Source organism: Aplidium turbinatum, chromosome 1, assembly GCF_918807975.1.
Source record: "Aplidium turbinatum chromosome 1, kaAplTurb1.1, whole genome shotgun sequence".
NCBI lineage: Eukaryota > Metazoa > Chordata > Ascidiacea > Aplousobranchia > Polyclinidae > Aplidium > Aplidium turbinatum.
The window spans coordinates 40,213,145-40,239,085 of NC_137472.1; the positions used below are offsets into that span (position 1 = coordinate 40,213,145).

Consider the following 25,941-nt stretch of genomic DNA (forward strand, 5'->3'; position numbering starts at 1 on the left):
ACAATTATATATCTACCCGAATCAATTAAACACAAACACAAAGTAAGTACCGTACTAGCTTTATCTTGTGATAAGTTAAACTTCACCAACTTGTACCGATTCTCAGCAATTTAATTTTTACAATAAACTTGTAGGGACCCGCGATGTAATTTCCATTGTTTTTAACTTTCTACAAAATATAATCCTCCCATAACATTTACGTTTCTAAAAAACTCACTTGTTGTGCACAAATATAATTTTGATAAATCATTTTCTACTTAAATAACCTTCCACTCGCAGCTTTCCCAAGTGATTCTGTTCAATGGCAATTCGTCGCTTTCAATCTTCTCCGCTTTAACAAACGGTTCACCTCTGCGACGGAATCTCACCAGGAGTTCACCCCAGTTCGTAAACATGTTGTTGGAATTTGCCAATTTTAAATTATGTAATTGCTTGTTTTTCTTTTATTTTGGAAGTGCTTTATTTACATCCGCACAAACAAGTTTCACACACAACATAAAATAAGCATTACGATAATTCTTACGTTTTAAATTCAAAAATCTATTCATTCTGAAAAGGCTAGTTAAAAAGTTGGCGTTCTAAATTCTGCAATTCGAACTAACAAAATAAAATAAATTCTTTGAGACTCATTGCGTTATCTCTGTGCCATCGAAGCTTTGTTACGCCAGCAGCGTATCTGCTGTCATCAGGGGTTATAAACTTTAAATTAAACAAATAAAAACCTTTGACCCCTGCAAAATCATTAAATATTTGAAAACTAAAAGAATAGGCCTATGTCTTGCTTTATTCACCTGAAAAGTTTTATTTTATTATTTATAAATTTTCTCCTTGGTTGATCCAAAAAACGGTCTTATTCCGGTAAGTCACTAACTTTTATGCTTTAAAGTTTAGCAAACGTAACATCATAGACGTCATACATCTTGATGAGTGTCAGACAAAAAGCTTTCAGACAATGAAGTTACTTCAGTTAGCGCGTCACTTCTGGAACTAAGAAGCTTCAAGATCAAGCTGCGCTGGTTCGACTCTCGGGGTGTGCGCTTGAGCAACGCACGTTAAGGACTGCTCTCCATTCAGCGGCATTTAATGGATGGAATAGTTCCCCGGCAACAAGACTTCAACAATCGGAAACTTCACTCTGTCAATCTCGGTGACCGGGCCTGCGTCAGTGATTCAAAGCCTCTACAAGTATGCGAAACTGCCAGGATTAAGCTCTGCAAGAAGCTTTCCCAGTCCGAGGATAAAGATTCAATCAATCAATCAATCAATCATTTCCGATATATTCAAGTTTCGCATAACGAATCACTGGAATGAGCTACCGTAAAATGGGGATACTTTGAAATCCAGGTAAACTTTGAAAAGTTCCCCAAAAATGGTTGACAGGGTAATAGGTTTGTTAATAACTCCCTAATAAAGCGAAATTTCTTGTTAAAAATCAATTTTTCGTAGTCCTTGGTAAAATTACTTTCGATTAAGTCTGCAATTTTGGTTGGAGACTAAATTTACTTCACGCTCCAGTAGTCCAGTATGATTTTACCAAAACAGCATGATGACGTGATGTGTTCCAACTTCTATGTGGTTCTCAGCCGTTTGATGGTATTTCAGCTCAGTTTTTTAACCAGATCTTGGAAATATCATCAAGATCTAAAAGGATTTTTTTGTATTATTGTCATTTTTTCAAAAGTCTTTTTTTCTGAAGAGCACGGTATCGTACTCTCAAGAATGAAGATACTAGGTTGTGCAATAGCAGCAAGTGTAGGCTGAGTTTTGTTGCAGTTTTATCCATTTTTTACCGAATCTATTACTTTTATAAGGAAGAAACCTTCGATTTTGCAGCGTTTTGCCTATTTAGCATTTTTTTTAGGTCATTTGGCATTTTTTGACCAGTTGTTTGGCATTTTTTCCATAAGTGGACCTGGCAACCCTGATCTGCAGCAGTTACTGGTAACTCAATATTCGTGGCAGTCTCAATATCCGTGGCAGGTAACTCAATATCCGTGGCAGTTTACTCAATATATCCATAACAGGCAGCTTATATATGCGGAAGTTAACAAAGGCAACATATATCAATGCCAGGATTGATACCTTGGTACATTGCTCCGTCAAGTTCACGTCTGTAGCAATTAACTAACTATTCGTGGCAGTTAACTAACTATCCGTGGCAGTTTACTCAATATATCAATCAGGCAACTTATATATGCGGTAGTTAACTAAGGCAACACCCATCTATGTCAGGATTGATACCTTGATACATTGCTCCGTCAAGTTCACATCTGCAGCAGTCAACTAACTATCCGTGGCAGTTAATTAGCTATCCGTGGCAGGTAGCTAACTATCCGTGGCAGTTTACTCAATATACCCATAACTAGGGATAGTAGATTACCGGGATTGTTAACTACATCCGCTTTTTTGTTCATCCGCAACATTAGAAGGGTAATTTTTTATTTTATTTACAAAATAATGTATTTTTTATGGGTTATATAAAAAGAGTGAAGTTGGTTTTGAAGTAATTTAAAGTTTTTAGTTGAAAGCAAGCCAGCAGCAAAGCGTGAAAAAAATGTCAAATTGGCAATTTACCCTTCTAATGTTGGCGGAACAACGGAGTTGCTCGTCCCGGTAATCTACTGTCACTACCCATAACAGGCAACTTATGTATGCGGAAGTTAACTAAGGCAACATATAGGGTAGCCTATCCATATCAGGATTGATACAATGATACATTGCTCCATCAAGTTCACGTCTGTAGCAATTAACTAACTATCCGTGGCAGTTAACTATCTATCCGTGGCAGTTTACTCAATAAATCAATAACAGGAAACTTATATATGCGGCAGTTAACTAAGGCAACATGTATCTATGTCAGGATTGATACCTTGATACATTGCTCCGTCAAGTTCACATCTGCAGTAGTCAACTAACTATCCGTGGCAGTTAATTAACTAGTACGGTACTGTACCGGTATCCGTGGCAGGTAGCTAACTATCCATGGCGGTTTACTCAATATACCGTTTTTGGTATGTTGGATTTTTCTACGTTATAGATAAAATAAAGTCAAATGAACTATTCCATATTAATCGGTCACTTCTTTCTTTCAGTTTTTGACAGTAATTCTCTTCCCCATAGAATATTAGCAGTAACTGTATAATATATAAAATATTAAATAATACTATTTTGACAAAATTCTGACATTGAAAACTTCCGTGAAGCACGAAGATAAGAAATGTGAGTTTGTTATTGATTTTGCATATAATGTTAGTTTACCCTATTGTTAGCATAAATATAGCTTTTGGAGTAGGCTGGTAATATATTTCTGGCAAAAATATCTGTTTTACATTCATAAGTCATAATTAAATGTTTATGGGGTTACTTTGCACAGTATATATATTTTATTACACAGTTACTAACAAAAATATTATTTATCTTAGACTGACAATGCCTAGAAAGCATAAAAGATCACTTGGTTCAAGGAGCTACAAGGACTATGATGAAGAGAACTTACAGAAGGCAGTAGACTCTGGTCTGTCTCTAAGAAAAGCTGCAGAGGAGTGTGGAATCCCAATGCGACCTATCAAACATAAGCGACAAGCGTGATAAATGTCATTCACAGATGTTGGAAGACCAACAGCATTTTCAGATGCTGAAGACTCGAAGAGCATGCCTTAGTCCACATCATTCAAACATGTGGTTATTGGGGCCAGCCCCTTGATATATTGGACGTCAGAATGATTGGTCACAGAATACTAACACAACAAGAAAAGACTGTTGCTGCCTTTCGTAACAATATTCCAGGTTCTGACTGGGGTTACTCCTTCCTAAAACGAAGTGAAGCTGAAATTACCCAACGCCACTGCCAAAATATAAAGCGTGGTCAAGCAGAAGTAAGTGCTGAAACTGTGAGTGTGTACTTTAACAATCTAGAAGAAAGTCTTCTGAATGTGGATGTGGAACCACAGGCAATAATAAACTATGACGAAACAAACTCATCAGACGTCCCAGGCAAGAAGCGATGCATATTCAAATGTGGAATCAAATACCCTGAAAGAATTATGAATCATTCAAAAGGATCAACATCTGTTATGTTTGCTGGCACTGCATCGGGAAAAATGTTGCCAATGTACACTGTGTACAAAGCAGAGCACCTTTGGGATACATGGATGGAAGGAGGCCCAACGCATGCACGATATAACAGATCAAAGTCAGGTTGGTTCGACCATGCTTGTTGTAACGATTGGCTTCAGACTATAATTTAGCCATATATCACTATCAGAAACATCGATGGTCCAAAAGTATTGATTGGTGATAACCTGAGACCTGAGTTCCCATCTCATCTCATTTCGCAAACCGCAATTACCATTAATTGAAATGGCAATTAGGTCTAGGTACACTAAAAATTACAATTATTTAAATTAGGATTATTTCAAATGATCACTTATTCAAGCTATATATATAATTAAATAACATAAGCACGAAGTTCGCAATTCTGAATGGATTGCTCTAATTACATTTAGTGATGGAAAAGCGAATGGGCTGCTTGAAATGCTCAACATAGCGGACGACAGCACAACTCAGAAAGCTTTGTGGCATTTCAAAATATTGTATTTTACTGTAAATGGTTAGGCGTAAACTTTCGTCTGATAATTTCATTTGTAGACTGTTGTTTTATAAATAAACTTTTCAAGGAATCAGGTTTTTTCTGGAAGCTCCTACGTTCTTTTCTATGTCAATTCATGTTCATTTCATGTTTTTAAGTTTGAAGTAGATTAGCCTGTCTGATGCATTCACTTTGTTTCAGGTAAATTTTAGCAGGATAGAAGTATTCATGGGAGCTTACAACAAAAGTGGAACCCATTGGAATCTACTGGTATGTATACTTGTGTAGGCTACTCTGTTCTTACGGGTCTGCTACTATTCGGTGAGTTCCTAACTTCTAACCCCTAACCCAGGGGTTCTTAACCTTTTTTGTCTCGTTTACCCCTGGCCAAATGAAAAAAGTAAAATTTACCCCCACCATTTTGGTGGCCTCTTGTGATGTCATCGTGTCCAGTCAACCAAGGGAAGAAATTCAAGACATCCTTTTTTGTCTGGATTTACCTTGGCAATAATCAAAAACAAGCTGTTTATTTGCCGAAGACACGATTGTTCTTGATGGGTTCCTGTGAAAAATAATGTCTACTCAAATGACTTTTGTGCTTGCTTTCCACGAACAATTTTGGAGATTCTTGGAACAGTCGTTGAAAGATCTACTCGCATGTCGTCTTTGGGAACTAAGCGAGATCGATGTTTTGTTTTAATAGTCAACCATGTAGAGAACCCTGCTTCACACAGATAAGTAGTTGGAAAAGGTATAATAACTTCAAATGCACGCTTAGTCAGCGTAGGAAACTCTTCGACTAATCCATACCAAAACTTGGAAAAGTCACCATTGCACAATAAGAATTTGGAACAAAGCGTTGTTGAACATTGAAGATCAATCAATTCATCTTTGCAAAGATCATCGCCAGCAATACTTTCTAACTTGGCTTCGAAGGGATGAGTTATCCAAAGAGCAGTATTGTTAAAACTTTCACCTTCGAAGTAACCGTCAAAGTTTTTTTTTTCAAGGCGGCAAGGTGCTGGCATATTTCGACTTCGAGATCAGAAATCTCGTTACGACTTCTACTGACATTCCAATCATCAAATGTTGGAAAATTTGCGTAAACTCCTTTTTGAACTCTTCTACTCCACAGATCTAATTTTGTCTGGAAGCCCTGAAGTTTATCATGTAGCCTAGCCTACATCTATAATGGTAACACTTTTTCCTTGCATTTGCATAATGAGCTAGTTCAAACTTGAAAAAGTGTCTGTCAAGTAAGCCAATGCACCAATAAGTTTGTTGTCGCTAAAGTGCTTACTCAATGGGGATTTGCGTTCTCTAAGAAACATCTCGATTTCACCATGTAGTTTGAAAACTCGAGACAAAACAAGACCCCTATAGAGAGCCACCGAACTTTGGTGTGATAAAGGAGAACAGAGTGTTCTGATCTCATCTGATTACAAACCACTTTGAAAAGACGATGATTAAGAGCACGTGCCCTGATAAAATTCACACATTCAACCACATGTTTCAATACTGCTTTCAAATATTCTAGAAGGGTTTTACTTGCCAGTGCATGTCGATGAAGGCACAGTGAGTAGAAATGATGTTCGGTGCGCGTTTTTTCACCAGAGTTGTAAAACCAGACTTAGCACCGAGCATAGAAGGGGCACCTTCTATGCAAAGTAAACCCACATGATTCCAGGATATATTATTTTGTTGAAAGTACTTATCCAATTTTTCCAGTATCCATTTTTTCCAAAAATGTAGCACACATACGCTGCTGAAATGAAACTGGTAGGCCTACCGGTAGTCTACTTGCATGGAGATAAAAGAAAAATAAGAAAACTTACATTAAGCATAAATTTGAATTGAAATCGAGTGCAACACTATCAGTTTTTTAATAACTGAAAAAATGAAGTTTGCTTTAATTTATGATTCAGTAAATTTACCCCCTCGGTAGGTGAAATTTACCCCCTGGGGGTAAATTTACCCCCGATTAAGAACCCCTGCCCTAACCTTAAGCCCTAAACCTTAACCCTAAAACGGCAATGATAATTAGGCTACGGTACCCGATAATTTAAAAAAAAAAATGAAAAAATCCCCCGTTAAGGGATCGGACTCACCGAATCGGACTAACCGAATCGGACTCACCGAAACGGGCCATTCCGGTTCTTACCGTATGACTTTGCTTTGCGGTGGTATAATGTAACTTTGCCCATGCGCATACCCAATGTTTCAGATAGCCTATATATGTTATTTTGTACTGCAATAGAAAAACATTCGCTATGTTATCATCACATTTGCAGATTGCAACTTGACCAGGTAAACTTAACTTGTAGGCCTAAAAAGGCTGTTCCTCTCACTTCATCGTGTGTGTCCACTGTCCAATGCAACTAATTTTGTTCGCAGTATGTTCACATACCTTCTTCCACGGTTTATCTGGTTGAACCATATGGGACGACAAAAGAAGGAAGTTCTAAAGCATGTGACAGTTTAAAGTGAGAGTAGGCTATGATTTAAAAAAAGTTTAGTTTCGCATAACTCACATTGTTTTGCATTGCAATGTGTATATGTTCATGTGTAATGTTTTTGCGGATTATGGTACATGTTTAAGCAAAGCCTGGTTGCCATTTCTGTGTTTTAGGCTACACAGTGTTTGCTTTAGAATATTCTGTACCACACGAGTGAGCAAAACGGACATGGCGTTGAGAGAGGTGTGCTGGGTACCAGGGGAATTGTTTCATCTGAAACAATACGACGCCAACAATTGTGGCATTTTTGTGATCAAGGTAAGAATCCAGCTTGCTTAAACAACACAATCATACTTCTAAATTCTTATATGTTCGACAGCCCATAAGGTGATGCTACAAAACAAAAATATGTCAAAAATTCATTTCTTGAAACAACATTTTCTTTTGAGATGCAAGAGTAATTGGTTTGTTATAGTCTAGGAAACATCCGTGGCGACTGACGATGGTACACTATTGGCAACTATTTCGCGTGTTTATCACATACGTAGTCTTTACTGTAGCCTACATTACTGTAGTATATAAACCTATTGGTTAAATGTAGCCCATTCCATCCAGATGGTATTGTGCTTGATATTGTTTTGCACTACAGATTGCCTAACTTTCATTGCAGACTTGCAGTGAAAATAGGCCTACTACCCTACATTAGAACAGTTAGTTCTGGAAAGAGGCGCGCTTTATATCACAACGCGCCTCAGCCCTGGCATGCAGCCTTCATTTTCATCGATTTTTATTGCCCATCACAGATTAACCAACACCCAAACAGACCCATGGCGAAGATGAAGCAACTTCTACAGATTTTCTGCAAATCCGGTTCTTTTCAAAACTTTAGTGCCCTCATCATTGTTGATGTGTTGAAGCCTAATGGACTATCAAAGTGAAATTCATCAAACATGGAGTCAAAGACTGAATTGTTGTTCACTCCACGTCCAACGGTTCTAGGCGTTCGAAATAATCTTCCTTTGTTTGTTTGTTATCTTTATCCTGCATTGCGGGAAAGCGGACTTGAGCGCTATGCATCGGTGTACGCCTTCCGACGCGGACGTACACCTGACCCACGCTGCAGCCGACGACAATGTCTGTTTCCGGTTGTCTACTTTACTTATGACTTAAATTTGGTACTACCCATTACTCGAAATTGATCCCTGGGTAGAGGCAATTATTTCTAATTCCTTATTTCCTCAGATAACGGCAACAGCGAAACGGCAATAAATTTCCTAGTAGCCGAATATATTGATTTTGTGTGTGTTTTCATGGATTGACATTTTTGTTTGAAATGTTTTGATTTAACGTTTTGTTTTAATTTTTTTCTTAAATTCATGGTCTATGCGGAAATCTTGCATTACGGTATGCAAAGACAACTTTGGTCCTCAAAAGATTGCAAATAGGATTATTCTATTCCCTACGATCGTTTGATGAAGGTCCCCAATTTTTATGTAATTTTTACAGGTCCCCGGTGTGAAAAGGTTGGGAACCGCTGCTTTATAATTTTGGAGTCGATGTCGTGTTTAATAAGATATTGTGTTTCTTTTAGCGTACCGTGGTAGCCTGATGTGAACCTTCTGGCTTAACATGAAATAAAATACAAATAAACCAATAGCCTACATACGGTACTACATAGGCTAAAGAAGTTAAGTATTTATTTTCGGACTAACACATTATCTTGGTAGTGACGAAATTTATAATTAGCAATATGATTTTCAATCCAGTACATCATGAGCTAAGCCTGAAGGTGAAGGCTAACAAAATTTTTTAAGGGCATAACAGTCTGATGTATGTAGGGCCGTTGAGAGGATAGTTGTCCAGTTATTTAGTCAAATTGTAAATTAGGCCTACTACGTTTTCATAAATATATTTGTATTGACAAAATTTTGTTTGCACCACCAAAATGGTTAATGCAAAACTGTTTGAACGTTTTATTTTGAATCATCTATTGCCTTTCTTGAATACCAGTGACAATCAATTTGGGTTTAAGTCTGGTCATAGTACTGACATGAGTGTTTTCTTATTAAAACAAGCAGTGTCCTCTTATATCAGTCATGACACTCCTGTATATTCTGTCTTTTTGGATGCTTCAAAAGCCTTCGACAAAGTCAATCATCATTTATTGTTTGAAACGCTTATCACACGTAACGTGCCTATGTATTTTGTTCGCTAATGGGAATACTGTTAGTAAACTTTAGGCTAGTAAACAAACCATGCAAGTGATGTGGGGAGGTCACTTGTCCCAATCATTTACTGTGTCCAACGGAGTCAGACAAGGTGGGGTGTTAAGCCCCTATCTTTTTGCCGTATATATTGATTAGCTTTCTTATGAGCTCAATAAAACAAAAGTTGGTTGCTATGTTGGCAACTCTTGTCTAGATCATAGCCTGTTATGTTTGCTGATGACATTTGCTGCATCTCGCCTAGTTTGTGTGGCTTACAAAATTTGTTAGATGTTTGCCACAAGTATGCTGTTGAACATGAAATTACTTTCAATTTTAAAAAGTAATTTGGTATGTTATTCTCCCCAAAAATTTTATCTTTCACGTGCTTATTTGCTACATCTAGGTAAATCTGAAATTGTGTTCACAGACTCTGTAAAATACCTCGGTGTATTTATTGAGAGTTCTCTTTCAGATGAAAATGATATTTCAAGGCAAGTACGCTCTCAGTACTGTGCTGCAAATAATGCAAAATCTCATTTTTCTAAATGCTCACCCGCTGTAAAAAACATTGTAACTTATTTAGATCTTATTGTATGTCGTTTTACTCATCCCAGTTGTGGAACAAGTTTAGATCTTCTATAATATAATATATTCTATATTCTTCTATAATAAGTATGAAACGATTGCTTGTTGCTTACAATGACTCTTTCAGAATATTGCACAATTTGCCTCGTTATGTCAGTGCCCGTGAACATTAAAGTAATGAATAATGTAGCAACGTTTGATGCTTTCATTGAGGAAAAACATGTTTTCGTTTATTAACCGTTGCATACACTCCTCAAATCGCTTTATATCAGACATGATGTCATCTGATTGTTTTATCGTTCTGAATACTTTCAATTCTTCCAACGCTCATTGTATGTAAATTATAACAGTAGATATGTAAATTAAATAGATATGTAATAGATATGTAAATATGTAAACAGTAAATTATAACAGTAGATATGTGAACACACTGCCTATTTAGTGAGCTTTTAAACCGGCGGCATCCAAAGTGGCTCTCTGTGACCTTTGTGCATTTGCAGTTTGTGTATTATTTCGTTGTTTTGTTTTGGATATGGACAGCTTTGTCTGACGCAAATAAATAATAAATGAAATAAATATTCTTCTATGATAAATTGTTTTATTCTTCTATGTTTAGCCTAATTCTACGGCTATGATGAAAGGGATTAAACGTGTTTGAAGTTCGCAGTAAGCTAGTAGGCCTATACTATAGCTGCGTTAACTCGATCTAGGTTAAACTTTGTTTCAAATAGGCCGATGCCTTTACATAAGATAGGGACAGTGGAAGATCGGGACGACTTGCTTTACTAGTTTTTCTTGCAATATGGACAACTGGAGGGTCACTGCGAAATTTAAAAATTGGCAAAAATAACTTGATTTTACATAAATTCATTTTTATCAAATGAAATGCTATATTTTGCGTGAGATTTTGGGTGGTAGAACATCGGCAGAACCTTACTACAGCAGTGTGAGGCTAACTATTGTGACCACTGTAGCGTGAAATCTATCGCTGCATTATTATGACTAGAATAATATTCAACAAACATAAACTTGGGCGACACATGTCACGAATTTGGGTGACACCTGTAACAAAATCGGTGACACCTGCCACCAAAATCGGTGACATCTGCCACAAAATCAAGGACACCTGCCACCAAAATCGGTGGCACCTGCCACAAAAACAGTGGCACCTGCCACCAAAATCGGTGGCACCTGCCACAAAAGCAGTGGCACCTGCCATCAAAATCGGTGGCACCTGCCACAAAATCGGTGGCACCTGCCACAAAAACCGTGGCACCTGCCACCAAAATCGGTGGCACCTGCCACAAAAGCAGTGGCACCTGCCACAAAATCGGTGGCACCTGCCACAAAAACCGTGGCACCTGCCACCAAAATCGGTGGCACCTGCCACAAAAGCAGTGGCACCTGCCACTAAAATCGGTGGCACCTGCCACAAAAACAGTGGCAGGTGCCGCGGCAGTGGCACCTGCCACCAATTTGTCACAACCTCGACTCATTAATTGACTATGGATCAGTGGTTAGGTTCCGTAGATTCATGCGGTAACAATTGCAAGCACAAAGAAAACAATTGATAAGTCAGAAAGAAAAAGAAAATATAATGATCAAAATGATCCGTTTTAATGTCATTAACGTGGATGTCCCCATAATGCAACAAAACTTTAATTGCAACAAAACTGTTGGTGTTTTATTTAAATCCAAGATGTTGAAACTTGACTTTAATCCGATCATATATTTAAATGAAAAACGTATCTGCTTTGAGACCTAGTGAAATATTTAGGAGTAATAATTAACGACTTGCTATCCGATGATGAAGACACGAAACGGTAATTACGGTCGTTGTATTGTGCTGGAAACATGTTAAAAGCAAGGTTTTCCAAATGTTTGATTGCTGTTAAAAATGTGTTGTTTCGTTCCTATTGCATGCCTTTTTATGCCTGTCAACTATGGTGCAACTATCTTTCATCCAGTAGTAATCGCTTACGTGTTGGATACAATAATTGTTGCAGAATGTTGTTTAATCTGCAGAGACGACGCAGCATCAGTGCATCACCTCTGCATTCGTTGATAACAATACCACAACTTTTCAAACTCTCATTCGTAAAAAATTATACCAGTTTGTAACACGATGTAACTTGTTTTCCAATCAATGAATTTATGAAATAATGCCAACAGACTGTTACTATCAATCTTTGTATGTGGTACAATGCAACTCAGCTCTTCGGAGTTGAGTATCTGCTTTGTTTCTACATTTTATGTTTAATTGTAAAATGGACCATGTTGAGTCTGATGTAAATAAATAAATACATAAATGGGGTCGCATAGAAATATATTTTTCAAAATGGGGTCGCAGAACAAAAAAGTTTGAGAAGCCCTGGGTTAGAGCATAGATTACTCTATGGTTAGAATTAGGGTAAGGGTTAACGGAAACTGCAGAAAATTTTTTGCGGAAACTGCAATCAGCGAGGGTTAGAGCATAGATTACTCTATGGTTAGAATTAGGGTAAGGGTTAACGGAAACTGCGGAAAAATTTTTGCGGAAACTGCAATCAGCGAGGGTTAAGGTTAGAGCATAGATTACTCTATGGTTAGAGTTAGCGGAAACTGTGAAAAAATGTTTGCGGAAACTGCGATCAGCGAGGGTTAGGGTTAGAGCATAGATTACTCTATGGTTAGAATTAGGATAAAGGTTAACGGAAACTGCGATCAGCGAGGGTTAGAGCATAGATTACTCTATGGTTAAAGTTAGCGGAAACTGCGGAAAAATGTTTGCGGAAACTGTGATCAGCGGACTTCGGTTTTGAGCTATTTTTTCTCTCGATCTTTTCAGGGGGAAAATTTTAAAATGATTGCGGAAACTGTGATCAGCGACTTCGGCTTTTTTTAATTTTTTTCTCTTATCTTTTTAAGGTACAAACTGACGGTCTGAACTGTTCATGGTACGAACTAGGTTGCAGCATCTGTTTCACATAACTACTGTGCGGTAGCTGACCGTATATGTACTACGGTACATAGGCCAGACCTATTATTAGGCTCAGTAGCATAGCAAGCAATTTTGAAATGGGGGGGAGGGGGGTTGTGACGACCCAGCGGCAGGGGGTCTGGGGGCCTCCCCCAAAAAATTTTGAAAAATTACTTTGAACTTGGTGGATTCTGAGAGCATTTTCAACAAAAATGTGGGTATGAATATTCCTGTAAAATGGTGCTGTTTGGTGGCATAGCAAAAGGATAAGATCATGTTTTCTTGTGCATATTTCGGAAATAAAGCTAAGTCTCTATGTTTTCTTGTTGCTAATTGATGCCTGGCTGAGATGTTTGAATGTTTGGTATTGGCAAAACTCGCTCTTTTAATGCAATTTTGTATAAAATTAGGCAATTTTTTTCTAGACTGAAAGCATCAATCTCAATATCGTGACGTCACACGTGTGCCAAAGGGGGTTGTCTCCCCCAACCCCCCCCCTTGGCTACGCCACTGATTAGGCTATTACATAGCCTACCTGAGCGTAGCTTTTACCCGTAGCAACAATTGTAGGATACGTAACCAATAGTATCAACCCAAAATGGCGGATACCGTACAATTTTAAAAAGGCAGTGGCTATTTGACCGGCTCCGGTCTTTGAATCTGAAACACTATTTGACCGGTCATGACGTCACTACATAAGCACTTTTTTCTTTTTCTCTTTCAAAGCAAAAGACGATAAGCGCCTTAAGTTTTAAATTCAACACGTTTTCTTCAACCGAGTCCGTGGCTCATACGTAACGTATCGGGCTTCCATTCTGAGTCGAGGTTGTGACAAATTGGTGGCAGGTGCCACTGCCGCGGCACCTGCCACTGTTTTTGTGGCAGGTGCCACCGATTTTGGTGGCAGGTGCCACTGCTTTTGTGGCAGGTGCCACCCATTTTGGTGGCAGGTGCCACGGTTTTTGTGGCAGGTGCCACCGATTTTGTGGCAGGTGCCACGGTTTTTGTGGCAGGTGCCACCGATTTTGTGGCAGGTGCCACCGATTTTGATGGCAGGTGCCACTGCTTTTGTGGCAGGTGCCACCGATTTTGGTGGCAGGTGCCACTGTTTTTGTGGCAGGTGCCACCGATTTTGGTGGCAGGTGTCCTTGATTTTGTGGCAGATGTCACCGATTTTGGTGGCAGGTGTCACCGATTTTGTTACAGGTGTCACCCAAATTCGTGACATGTGTCGCCCAAGTTTATGTTTGTTGAATATTATTCTAGTCATAATAATGCAGCGATAGATTTCACGCTACAGTGGTCACAATAGTTAGCCTCACACTGCTGTAGTAAGGTTCTGCCGATGTTCTACCACCCAAAATCTCACGCAAAATATAGCATTTCATTTGATAAAAATGAATTTATGTAAAATCAAGTTATTTTTGCCAATTTTTAAATTTCGCAGTGACCCTCCAGTTGTCCATATTGCAAGAAAAACTAGTAAAGCAAGTCGTCCCGATCTTCCACTGTCCCTATCTTATGTAAAGGCATCGGCCTATTTGAAACAAAGTTTAACCTAGATCGAGTTAACGCAGCTATAGTATAGGCCTACTAGCTTACTGCGAACTTCAAACACGTTTAATCCCTTTCATCATAGCCGTAGAATTAGGCTAAACATAGAAGAATAAAACAATTTATCATAGAAGAATATTTATTTCATTTATTATTTATTTGCGTCAGACAAAGCTGTCCATATCCAAAACAAAACAACGAAATAATACACAAACTGCAAATGCACAAAGGTCACAGAGAGCCACTTTGGATGCCGCCGGTTTAAAAGCTCACTAAATAGGCAGTGTGTTCACATATCTACTGTTATAATTTACTGTTTACATATCTATTCTTTACATATCTATTTAATTTACATATCTGTTATAATTCACATACAATGAGCGTTGGAAGAATTGAAAGTATTCAGAACGATAAAAACAATCAGATGACATCATGTCTGATATAAAGCGATTTGAGGAGTGTATGCAACGGTTAATAAACGAAAACATGCTTTTCCTAATTGAAAGCATCAAACGTTGCTACATTATTCATTACTTTAATGTTCACGGGCACTGACATAACGAGGCAAGTTGTGCAATATTCTGAAAGAGTCATTGTAAGCAACAAGCAATCGTTTCATACTTATTATAGAAGAATATAGAATATATTTTATTATAGAAGATCTAAACTTGTTCCACAACTGGGATGAGTAAAACGACATACAATAAGATCTAAATAAGTTACAATGTTTTTTACAGCGGGTGAGCATTTAGAAAAATGAGATTTTGCATTATTTGCAGCACAGTACTGAGAGCGTACTTGCCTTGAAATATCATTTTCATCTGAAAGAGAACTCTCAATAAATACACCGAGGTATTTTACAGAGTCTGTGAACACAATTTCAGATTTACCTAGATGTAGCAAATAAGCACGTGAAAGATAAAATTTTTGGGGAGAATAACATACCAAATTACTTTTTAGAATTGAAAGTAATTTCATGTTCAACAGCATACTTGTGGCAAACATCTAACAAATTTTGTAAGCCACACAAACTAGGCGAGATGCAGCAAATGTCATCAGCAAACATAACAGGCTATGATCTAGACAAGAGTTGCCAACATAGCAACCAACTTTTGTTTTATTGAGCTCATAAGAAAGCTAATCAATATATACGGCAAAAAGATAGGGGCTTAACACCCCACCTTGTCTGACTCCGTTGGACACAGTAAATGATTGGGACAAGTGACCTCCCCACATCACTCGCATGGTTTGTTTACTAGCCTAAAGTTTACTAACAGTATTCCCATTAGCGAACAAAATACATAGGCACGTTACGTGTGATAAGCGTTTTAAACAATAAATGATGATTGACTTTGTCGAAGGCTTTTGAAGCATCCAAAAAGACAGAATATACAGGAGTGTCATGACTGATATAAGAGGACACTGCTTGTTTTAATAAGAAAACACTCATGTCAGTACTATGACCAGACTTAAACCCAAATTGATTGTCACTGGTATTCAAGAAAGGCAATAGATGATTCAAAATAAAACGTTCAAACAGTTTTGCATTAACCATTTTGGTGGTGCAAACAAAATTTTGTCAATACAAATATATTTATGAAAACGTAGTAGGCCTAATTTACAATTTGACTAAATAACTGGACAACTATCCTCTCAACGGCCCTACATACATCAGACTGTTATGCCCTTAAAAAATTTTGTTAGCCTTCACCTTCAGGCTTAGCTCATGATGTACTGGATTGAAAATCATATTGCTAATTATAAATTTCGTCACTACCAAGATAATGTGTTAGTCCGAAAATAAATACTTAACTTCTTTAGCCTATGTAGTACCGTATGTAGGCTATTGGTTTATTTGTATTTTATTTCATGTTAAGCCAGAAGGTTCACATCAGGCTACCACGGTACGCTAAAAGAAACACAATATCTTATTAAACACGACATCGACTCCAAAATTATAAAGCAGCGGTTCCCAACCTTTTCACACCGGGGACCTGTAAAAATTACATAAAAATTGGGGACCTTCATCAAACGATCGTAGGGAATAGAATAATCCTAGGGTGGCCAAAAAAAATGGAAATTTTTTATTTTTGTTTGCACACCCTCTCATTTGAGGAGGATTTATGAAAAAATGACACTGTGAAAATTTGAAGTGAATCCGACAAGAGGAAGTGCTCTCCCACCGACCTCAAAGTTTGCTTTCTTTGGCATAATTCGTCAAAATTCCTTGAATATGTGACGTAATTCTTTTTTTGACTTATCTACATTGCAGTTGCAGCATTTTTGTGTAAACCATTGTTTTACTCTGAATTTATGATACAATAAGTGTTTCCACATGCAGAAAAACAGAAATAATACACAAAATAGATCACGTTAACAAGCGTTTGGTATGAAATAAAATGCACTAAACTTTAGCTAAAACCGCATAAAAGTATGTTCACCAGTCACGATTGCAACGCTTCAGGTGACAACACATTGCCCAGAAATTGCAAGAGAAATGTTTGTAAAGAGTCAAGCCATTGGTTGACTTTATTGCACTTGTTGGAAGCAGCTTTCTGTGGTGCTTGACCACTTGATAGAGGAGCTGGCGCTGTTGTTCATTTTTTGTATGGACTTCATTGAAGTCAGTAGCTAATTTGACTGCCCGCTCTGCACAATCATTGACGGCTTTGAGATGACGCCAAACTTTGCATGCTTCTTTATTATCATCACGATCACGCCATGTGTCAACAGAAGCAGTGACTCGAAAAGGTTAAGTGAACGCTGTGTTACAAACTGTGTCAAAGAGAGACGTTAAAACTTGACAATTTTGTTTGGGGCAACACGACGAACATCTTCGGGAAATGGGTCTTTCTTAAGAGCATTAACGATTGCCTTCTTTTCATCATCTGTGTTATTATCACTGAATAAAGGCAGTGCAGCAAGATCCTCACTGATGTACCACAAGCGCAACCTCAACTTTTTTCTGCCACTTGAGAAATCGCATTGTCAACCTCTTTATAATCCTCTGTGAGCTGTAACATTGCTAGGTCATTTGTAGGGGCAGATATTGATGGTGCTGCAAACCAAAAAGTGGCATAGATGGTAGTAGTTCATATTACTTCATCTACAACTGTACTGCATGCAAGTGGCAGTGTAATCTTATTGACCTTCATCTCGTAGTAGACGGCGAAGAACCACACCCCATACAGGCAGCTGACATGGCCCTCAAGAGAGTCAACAAATGGACACCCACTCTCTAGTGTTGACTCCCTTGAGGGGCTATGTCAGCTGCCTGTATGGGGTGTGGTTGTACGAGATGAAGATCAATAAGGTTACACTGCCACTTGCTTGCAGTACAGTTCTTGTGAGTGAAAGCTAATATCGCTACCACTGCGAAGACTCACGTTGTTACCAAACTAAAACGCATCCATCAAGAGCATATAGGAGAATCAAAGCACAAAGGGAGGCGAAAATCAGCTTCCCAGCTGACCTCAGAAGCTGACTTCACCCAGAGTTTAAGTGCATTATTTGATATTGCACATGCTAACTGGGAATGCCGCATAACAATACCAAAAGACTGCCAGTTTTTGATAAACCAAGGTGGTGCATGACAGATACTGATGACAACAGAGGACCCAATGCATCGGCAAGCTGCTGCAAAGTATAGAAAGCGCAAAGATGATGAACAGAGACGCAACAGTAATCGCATTGATCCAGTACCATCAAGTGCTGCTGCTTTCTCATCTGAAAATGATTAGCAGATGATGAAGATTCTTCCAGTGACCCACTGTTTGCACCGTAAATCCAAATAACACCAAAACAAAAGAAAACCCAGTAGGAGCAGCCATTACCAAAACGCTGCATTATCGATAATCCACTGTTTAATGCAGCACTGAACAGAACTATAACATCAAGTCGTCAAGCAATGATGATCGTCACTCCTGCTCTTGCTGCAGTTGGAATTGATATAAATGAATTGACAATGTCACATTCCTCTGTCATGAAGCTCGAAACACTTCACGTGAAAGCCTGGCAGCTGCGGTGCTGCAAAAATTTAAACCAACAGTTACAGTTCCACTTGTTCATTTTCATGGTAAACATTTGACTGATGCCAATGGCACAAAGTGCAAATCTTTGGCCATTGTAGTTTCTGGTATGCATGTTGAGATACTGCTTGGCATTCCAAAGCTGCCTGTTGGAACGGGATCACTAATGAGCCAAAAAGTAGTGGAATTCATACACGAGTTGTAGCAGAGCACTTAGCTGCACTTTGTTTTGACACGACATCAAGCAATACGGGAATCCACAGTCCACACTGGAGCTATCACTGTCATGCAGCAGGCATTTAATCGAAGGCTGCTATTTCTTGCATGCCATGATCTCAAAGTCGTCAATGATTGTGCAGAGCTGGTACTGGGCAGTTAAATTAGCTACTGACTTCAATGAAGTTCTTACGGAAAATGAACAACAGCGCCAGCTCCTCTATCAGGTGATCGAGCACCACAGAAAGCTGCTTCCAACAAGTGCAAGTAAAAGCCAACATGCCAACACCTCCATTAAATAAAATCAATGGCTTGACTCTTTACAAACATTTCTTTTGTTTTTTCTGGGCAATGTGTTGTCACCTGAAGCGTTGCGATTGTGACTGGTGAACGTACTTTTATACGGTTTTCGCTAAAGTTCAGTGCATTTAATTTCATGCCAAACGCTTGTTAATGTGATCTATTTTGTGCATTATTTATGTTTTTCTGCATGTGGAAACACTTATTATATCATAAATTCAGAGTAAAACAATGGTTTACACAAAAATGCTGCAACTGCAATGTAGATAAGTCAAAAAAGAATTATATACGTCACATATTCAAGGAATTTTGATGAATTATGCCAAAGAAAGCAAATTTAGAGGTCGGTGGGAGAGCACTTCCTCTTGTCGGATTCACTTCAAATTTTCACAGTGTCATTTTTTCATGAATCCTCCTCAAATGAGAGGGTGTGCAAACAAAAATAAAAAATTTCCATTTTTTTTGGCCACCCTAATAATCCTATTTGCAATCTTTTGAGGACCAAAGTTGTCTTTGCATACCGTAATGCAAGATTTCCGCATAGACCATGAATTTAAGAAAAAAATTAAAACAAAACGTTAAATCAAAACATTTCAAACAAAAATGTCAATCCATGAAAACACACACAAAATCAATATATTCGGCTACTAGGAAATTTATTGCCGTTTCGCTGTTGCCGTTATCTGAGGAAATAAGGAATTAGAAATAATTGTCTCTACCCAGGGATCAATTTCGAGTAATGGGTAGTACCAAATTTAAGTCATAAGTAAAGTAGACAACCGGAAACAGACATTGTCGTCGGCTGCAGCGTGGGTCAGGTGTACGTCCGCGTCGGAAGGCGTACACCGATGCATAGCGCTCAAGTCCGCTTTCCCGCAATGCAGGATAAAGATAACAAACAAACAAAGGAAGATTATTTCGAACGCCTAGAACCGTTGGACGTGGAGTGAACAACAATTCAGTCTTTGACTCCATGTTTGATGAATTTCACTTTGATAGTCCATTAGGCTTCAACACATCAACAATGATGAGGGCACTAAAGTTTTGAAAAGAACCGGATTTGCAGAAAATCTGTAGAAGTTGCTTCATCTTCGCCATGGGTCTGTTTGGGTGTTGGTTAATCTGTGATGGGCAATAAAAATCGATGAAAATGAAGGCTGCATGCCAGGGCTGAGGCGCGTTGTGATATAAAGCGCGCCTCTTTCCAGAACTAACTGTTCTAATGTAGGGTAGTAGGCCTATTTTCACTGCAAGTCTGCAATGAAAGTTAGGCAATCTGTAGTGCAAAACAATATCAAGCACAATACCATCTGGATGGAATGGGCTACATTTAACCAATAGGTTTATATACTACAGTAATGTAGGCTACAGTAAAGACTACGTATGTGATAAACACGCGAAATAGTTGCCAATAGTGTACCATCGTCAGTCGCCACGGATGTTTCCTAGACTATAACAAACCAATTACTCTTGCATCTCAAAAGAAAATGTTGTTTCAAGAAACGAATTTTTGACATATTTTTGTTTTGTAGCATCACCTTATGGGCTGTCGAACATATAAGAATTTAGAAGTATGATTGTGTTGTTTAAGCAAACTGGATTCTTACCTTGATCACAAAAATGCCACAATTGTTGGCGTCGTATTGTTTCAGATGAAACAATTCCCCTGGTACCCAGCACACCTCTCTCAACGCCATGTCCGTTTTGCTCACTCGTGTGGTAAAGAATATTCTAAAGCAAACACTGTGTAGCCTAAAACACAGAAATGGCAACCAGGCTTTGCTTAAACATGTACCATAATCCGCAAAAACATTACACATGAACATATACACATTGCAATGCAAAACAATGTGAGTTATGCGAAACTAAACTTTTTTTAAATCATAGACTACTCTCACTTTAAACTGTCACATGCTTTAGAACTTCCTTCTTTTGTCGTCCCATATGGTTCAACCAGATAAACCGTGGAAGAAGGTATGTGAACATACTGTGAACAAAATTAGTTGCATTGGACAGTGGACACACACGATGAAGTGAGAGGAACAGCCTTTTTAGGCCTACAAGTTAAGTTTACCTGGTCAAGTTGCAATCTGCAAATGTGATGATAACATAGCGAAGTTTTTCTATTGCAGTACAAAATAACATATATAGGCTATCTGAAACATTGGGCATGCGCATGGGCAAAGTTACATTATACCACCGCAAAGCAAAGTCATACGGTAAGAACCGGAATGGCCCGTTTCGGTGAGTCCGATTCGGTTAGTCCGATTCGGTGAGTCCGATCCCTTAACGGGGGATTTTTTCATTTTTTTTAAAATTATCGGGTACCGTAGCCTAATTATCATTGCCGTTTTAGGGTTAAGGTTTAGGGCTTAAGGTTAGGGCAGGGGTTCTTAACCGGGGATAAATTTACCCCCAGGGGGTAAATTTCACCTACCGAGGGGGTAAATTTACTGAATCATAAATTAAAGCAAACTTTATTTTTTCAGTTATTAAAAAACTGATAGTGTTGCACTCGATTTCAATTCAAATTTATGCTTAATGTAAGTTTTCTTATTTTTCTTTTATCTCTATGCAAGTAGACTACCGGTAGGCCTACCAGTTTCATTTCAGCAGCGTATGTGTGCTACATTTTTGGAAAAAATGGATACTGGAAAAATTGGATAAGTACTTTCAACAAAATACTATATCCTGGAATCATGTGGGTTTACTTTGCATAGAAGGTGCCCCTTCTATGCTCGGTGCTAAGTCTGGTTTTACAACTCTGGTGAAAAAACGCGCACCGAACATCATTTCTACTCACTGTGCCTTCATCGACATGCACTGGCAAGTAAAACCCTTCTAGAATATTTGAAAGCAGTATTGAAACATGTGGTTGAATGTGTGAATTTTATCAGGGCACGTGCTCTTAATCATCGTCTTTTCAAAGTGGTTTGTAATCAGATGAGATCAGAACACTCTGTTCTCCTTTATCACACCAAAGTTCGGTGGCTCTCTATAGGGGTCTTGTTTTGTCTCGAGTTTTCAAACTACATGGTGAAATCGAGATGTTTCTTAGAGAACGCAAATCCCCATTGAGTAAGCACTTTAGCGACAACAAACTTATTGGTGCATTGGCTTACTTGACAGACACTTTTTCAAGTTTGAACTAGCTCATTATGCAAATGCAAGGAAAAAGTGTTACCATTATAGATGTAGGCTAGGCTACATGATAAACTTCAGGGCTTCCAGACAAAATTAGATCTGTGGAGTAGAAGAGTTCAAAAAGGAGTTTACGCAAATTTTCCAACATTTGATGATTGGAATGTCAGTAGAAGTCGTAACGAGATTTCTGATCTCGAAGTCGAAATATGCCAGCACCTTGCCGCCTTGAAAAAAAAAACTTTGACGGTTACTTCGAAGGTGAAAGTTTTAACAATACTGCTCTTTGGATAACTCATCCCTTCGAAGCCAAGTTAGAAAGTATTGCTGGCGATGATCTTTGCAAAGATGAATTGATGGATCTTCAATGTTCAACAACGCTTTGTTCCAAATTCTTATTGTGCAATGGTGACTTTTCCAAGTTTTGGTATGGATTAGTCGAAGAGTTTCCTACGCTGACTAAGCGTGCATTTGAAGTTATTATACCTTTTCCAACTACTTATCTGTGTGAAGCAGGGTTCTCTACATGGTTGACTATTAAAACAAAACATCGATCTCGCTTAGTTCCCAAAGACGACATGCGAGTAGATCTTTCAACGACTGTTCCAAGAATCTCCAAAATTGTTCGTGGAAAGCAAGCACAAAAGTCATTTGAGTAGACATTATTTTTCACAGGAACCCATCAAGAACAATCGTGTCTTCGGCAAATAAACAGCTTGTTTTTGATTATTGCCAAGGTAAATCCAGACAAAAAAGGATGTCTTGAATTTCTTCCCTTGGTTGACTGGACACGATGACATCACAAGAGGCCACCAAAACGGTGGGGGTAAATTTTACTTTTTTCATTTGGCCAGGGGTAAACGAGACAAAAAAGGTTAAGAACCCCTGGGTTAGGGGTTAGAAGTTAGGAACTCACCGAATAGTAGCAGACCCGTAAGAACAGAGTAGCCTACATACACAAGTATACATACCAGTAGATTCCAATGGGTTCCACTTTTGTTGTAAGCTCCCATGAATACTTCTATCCTGCTAAAATTTACCTGAAACAAAGTGAATGCATCAGACAGGCTAATCTACTTCAAACTTAAAAACATGAAATGAACATGAATTGACATAGAAAAGAACGTAGGAGCTTCCAGAAAAAACCTGATTCCTTGGAAAGTTTATTTATAAAACAACAGTCTACAAATGAAATTATCAGACGAAAGTTTACGCCTAACCATTTACAGTAAAATACAATATTTTGAAATGCCACAAAGCTTTCTGAGTTGCGCTGTCGTCCGCTATGTTGAGCATTTCAAGCAGCCCATTCGCTTTTCCATCACTAAATGTAATCAGAGCAATCCATTCAGAATTGCGAACTTCGTGCTTATGTTATTTAATTATATATATAGCTTGAATAAGTGATCATTTGAAATAATCCTAATTTAAATAATTGTATTTTTTAGTGTACCTAGACCTAATTGCCATTTCAATTAATGGTAATTGCGGTTTGCGAAATGAGATGAGATGGGAACTCAGGTCTCAGGTTATCACCAATCAATACTTTTGGACCATCGATGTTTCTGATAGTGATATATGGCTAAATTATAGTCTGAAGCCAATCGTTACAACAAGCATGGTCGAACCAACCTGACTTTGATCTGTTATATCGTGCATGCGTTGGGCCTCCTTCCATCCATGTATCCCAAAGGTGCTCTGCTTTGTACACAGTGTACATTGGCAACATTTTTCCCGATGCAGTGCCAGCAAACATAATAGATGTTGATCCTTTTGAATGATTCATAATTCTTTCAGGGTATTTGATTCCACATTTGAATATGCATCGCTTCTTGCCTGGGACGTCTGATGAGTTTGTTTCGTCATAGTTTATTATTGCCTGTGGTTCCACATCCACATTCAGAAGACTTTCTTCTAGATTGTTAAAGTACACACTCACAGTTTCAGCACTTACTTCTGCTTGACCACGCTTTATATTTTGGCAGTGGCGTTGGGTAATTTCAGCTTCACTTCGTTTTAGGAAGGAGTAACCCCAGTCAGAACCTGGAATATTGTTACGAAAGGCAGCAACAGTCTTTTCTTGTTGTGTTAGTATTCTGTGACCAATCATTCTGACGTCCAATATATCAAGGGGCTGGCCCCAATAACCACATGTTTGAATGATGTGGACTAAGGCATGCTCTTCGAGTCTTCAGCATCTGAAAATGCTGTTGGTCTTCCAACATCTGTGAATGACATTTATCACGCTTGTCGCTTATGTTTGATAGGTCGCATTGGGATTCCACACTCCTCTGCAGCTTTTCTTAGAGACAGACCAGAGTCTACTGCCTTCTGTAAGTTCTCTTCATCATAGTCCTTGTAGCTCCTTGAACCAAGTGATCTTTTATGCTTTCTAGGCATTGTCAGTCTAAGATAAATAATATTTTTGTTAGTAACTGTGTAATAAAATATATATACTGTGCAAAGTAACCCCATAAACATTTAATTATGACTTATGAATGTAAAACAGATATTTTTGCCAGAAATATATTACCAGCCTACTCCAAAAGCTATATTTATGCTAACAATAGGGTAAACTAACATTATATGCAAAATCAATAACAAACTCACATTTCTTATCTTCGTGCTTCACGGAAGTTTTCAATGTCAGAATTTTGTCAAAATAGTATTATTTAATATTTTATATATTATACAGTTACTGCTAATATTCTATGGGGAAGAGAATTACTGTCAAAAACTGAAAGAAAGAAGTGACCGATTAATATGGAATAGTTCATTTGACTTTATTTTATCTATAACGTAGAAAAATCCAACATACCAAAAACGGTATATTGAGTAAACCGCCATGGATAGTTAGCTACCTGCCACGGATACCGGTACAGTACCGTACTAGTTAATTAACTGCCACGGATAGTTAGTTGACTACTGCAGATGTGAACTTGACGGAGCAATGTATCAAGGTATCAATCCTGACATAGATACATGTTGCCTTAGTTAACTGCCGCATATATAAGTTTTCTGTTATTGATTTATTGAGTAAACTGCCACGGATAGATAGTTAACTGCCACGGATAGTTAGTTAATTGCTACAGACGTGAACTTGATGGAGCAATGTATCATTGTATCAATCCTGATATGGATAGGCTACCCTATATGTTGCCTTAGTTAACTTCCGCATACATAAGTTGCCTGTTATGGGTAGTGACAGTAGATTACCGGGACGAGCAACTCCGTTGTTCCGGCAACATTAGAAGGGTAAATTGCCAATTTGACATTTTTTTCACGCTTTGCTGCTGGCTTGCTTTCAACTAAAAACTTTAAATTACTTCAAAACCAACTTCACTCTTTTTATATAACCCATAAAAAATACATTATTTTGTAAATAAAATAAAAAATTACCCTTCTAATGTTGCGGATGAACAAAAAAGCGGATTTAGTTAACAATCCCGGTAATCTACTATCCCTAGTTATGGGTATATTGAGTAAACTGCCACGGATAGCTAATTAACTGCCACGGATAGTTACGTAGTTGACTGCTGCAGATGTGAACTTGACGGAGCAATGTATCAAGGTATCAATCCTGACATAGATGGGTGTTGCCTTAGTTAACTACCGCATATATAAGTTGCCTGACTGATATATTGAGTAAACTGCCACGGATAGTTAGTTAACTGCCACGAATAGTTAGTTAATTGCTACAGACGTGAACTTGACGGAGCAATGTACCAAGGTATCAATCCTGGCATTGATATATGTTGCCTTTGTTAACTTCCGCATATATAAGCTGCCTGTTATGGATATATTGAGTAAACTGCCACGGATATTGAGTTACCTGCCACGGATATTGAGACTGCCACGAATATTGAGTTACCAGTAACTGCTGCAGATCAGGGTTGCCAGGTCCACT

The 25,941-nt window shown here is 38.3% G+C and overlaps 2 protein-coding genes across 3 annotated transcripts; one reads left to right on the forward strand and one right to left on the reverse strand.

The window, feature by feature from the left end:
- Window positions 1–3,093: 3,093 nt before the first annotated feature.
- Window positions 3,094–10,422, forward strand: LOC145779676 (uncharacterized). The gene is made up of 6 exons (XM_082591317.1): window positions 3,094–3,219; window positions 3,423–4,197; window positions 4,790–4,858; window positions 6,983–7,071; window positions 7,239–7,362; window positions 7,848–10,422. The coding sequence occupies exons 2-6, from the start codon at window positions 4,171–4,173 to the stop codon at window positions 7,980–7,982; spliced, it is 444 nt and encodes a 147-aa protein (XP_082447443.1). The 5' UTR covers window positions 3,094–3,219; window positions 3,423–4,170; the 3' UTR covers window positions 7,983–10,422.
- An 8,975-nt stretch (window positions 10,423–19,397) lies between these two features.
- LOC145779975 (uncharacterized) lies at window positions 19,398–24,770 on the reverse strand. Of its 2 annotated transcripts, XM_082591674.1 has the most exons (6): window positions 24,645–24,770; window positions 23,667–24,441; window positions 23,006–23,074; window positions 20,792–20,880; window positions 20,501–20,624; window positions 19,398–20,015 (listed from the first exon to the last, which is right to left on the reverse strand). In XM_082591674.1, exons 2-6 carry the CDS (start codon window positions 23,691–23,693, stop codon window positions 19,881–19,883), a joined length of 444 nt encoding a protein of 147 aa, XP_082447800.1. In that variant the 5' UTR covers window positions 23,694–24,441; window positions 24,645–24,770; the 3' UTR covers window positions 19,398–19,880. The 2 variants fall into 2 exon arrangements, 1 of the variants encoding a protein (XP_082447800.1); XR_014290581.1 differs by lacking the exons at window positions 19,398–20,015; window positions 20,792–20,880 and having other exon boundaries at window positions 20,521–20,624.
- Window positions 24,771–25,941: the final 1,171 nt, after the last annotated feature.

Bases quoted from the DNA above. Each gene is read 5' to 3' on its own strand.
- LOC145779676 (XM_082591317.1), top strand. From the start codon at position 4,171: ATGCACGATATAACAGATCAAAGTCAG. The intron at 4,859-6,982 runs GTATGTATACTT...TTTTGTTCGCAG, and splicing joins GAACCCATTGGAATCTACTG to TATGTTCACATACCTTCTTC. The intron at 7,363-7,847 runs GTAAGAATCCAG...TGCCCATCACAG, and splicing joins GTGGCATTTTTGTGATCAAG to ATTAACCAACACCCAAACAG.
- LOC145779975 (XM_082591674.1), bottom strand. From the start codon at position 23,693: ATGCACGATATAACAGATCAAAGTCAG. The intron at 20,625-20,791 runs GTGAGAGTAGTC...TGTTTGCTTTAG, and splicing joins AAAGCATGTGACAGTTTAAA to AATATTCTTTACCACACGAG. The intron at 20,016-20,500 runs GTAAGAATCCAG...TGCCCATCACAG, and splicing joins GTGGCATTTTTGTGATCAAG to ATTAACCAACACCCAAACAG.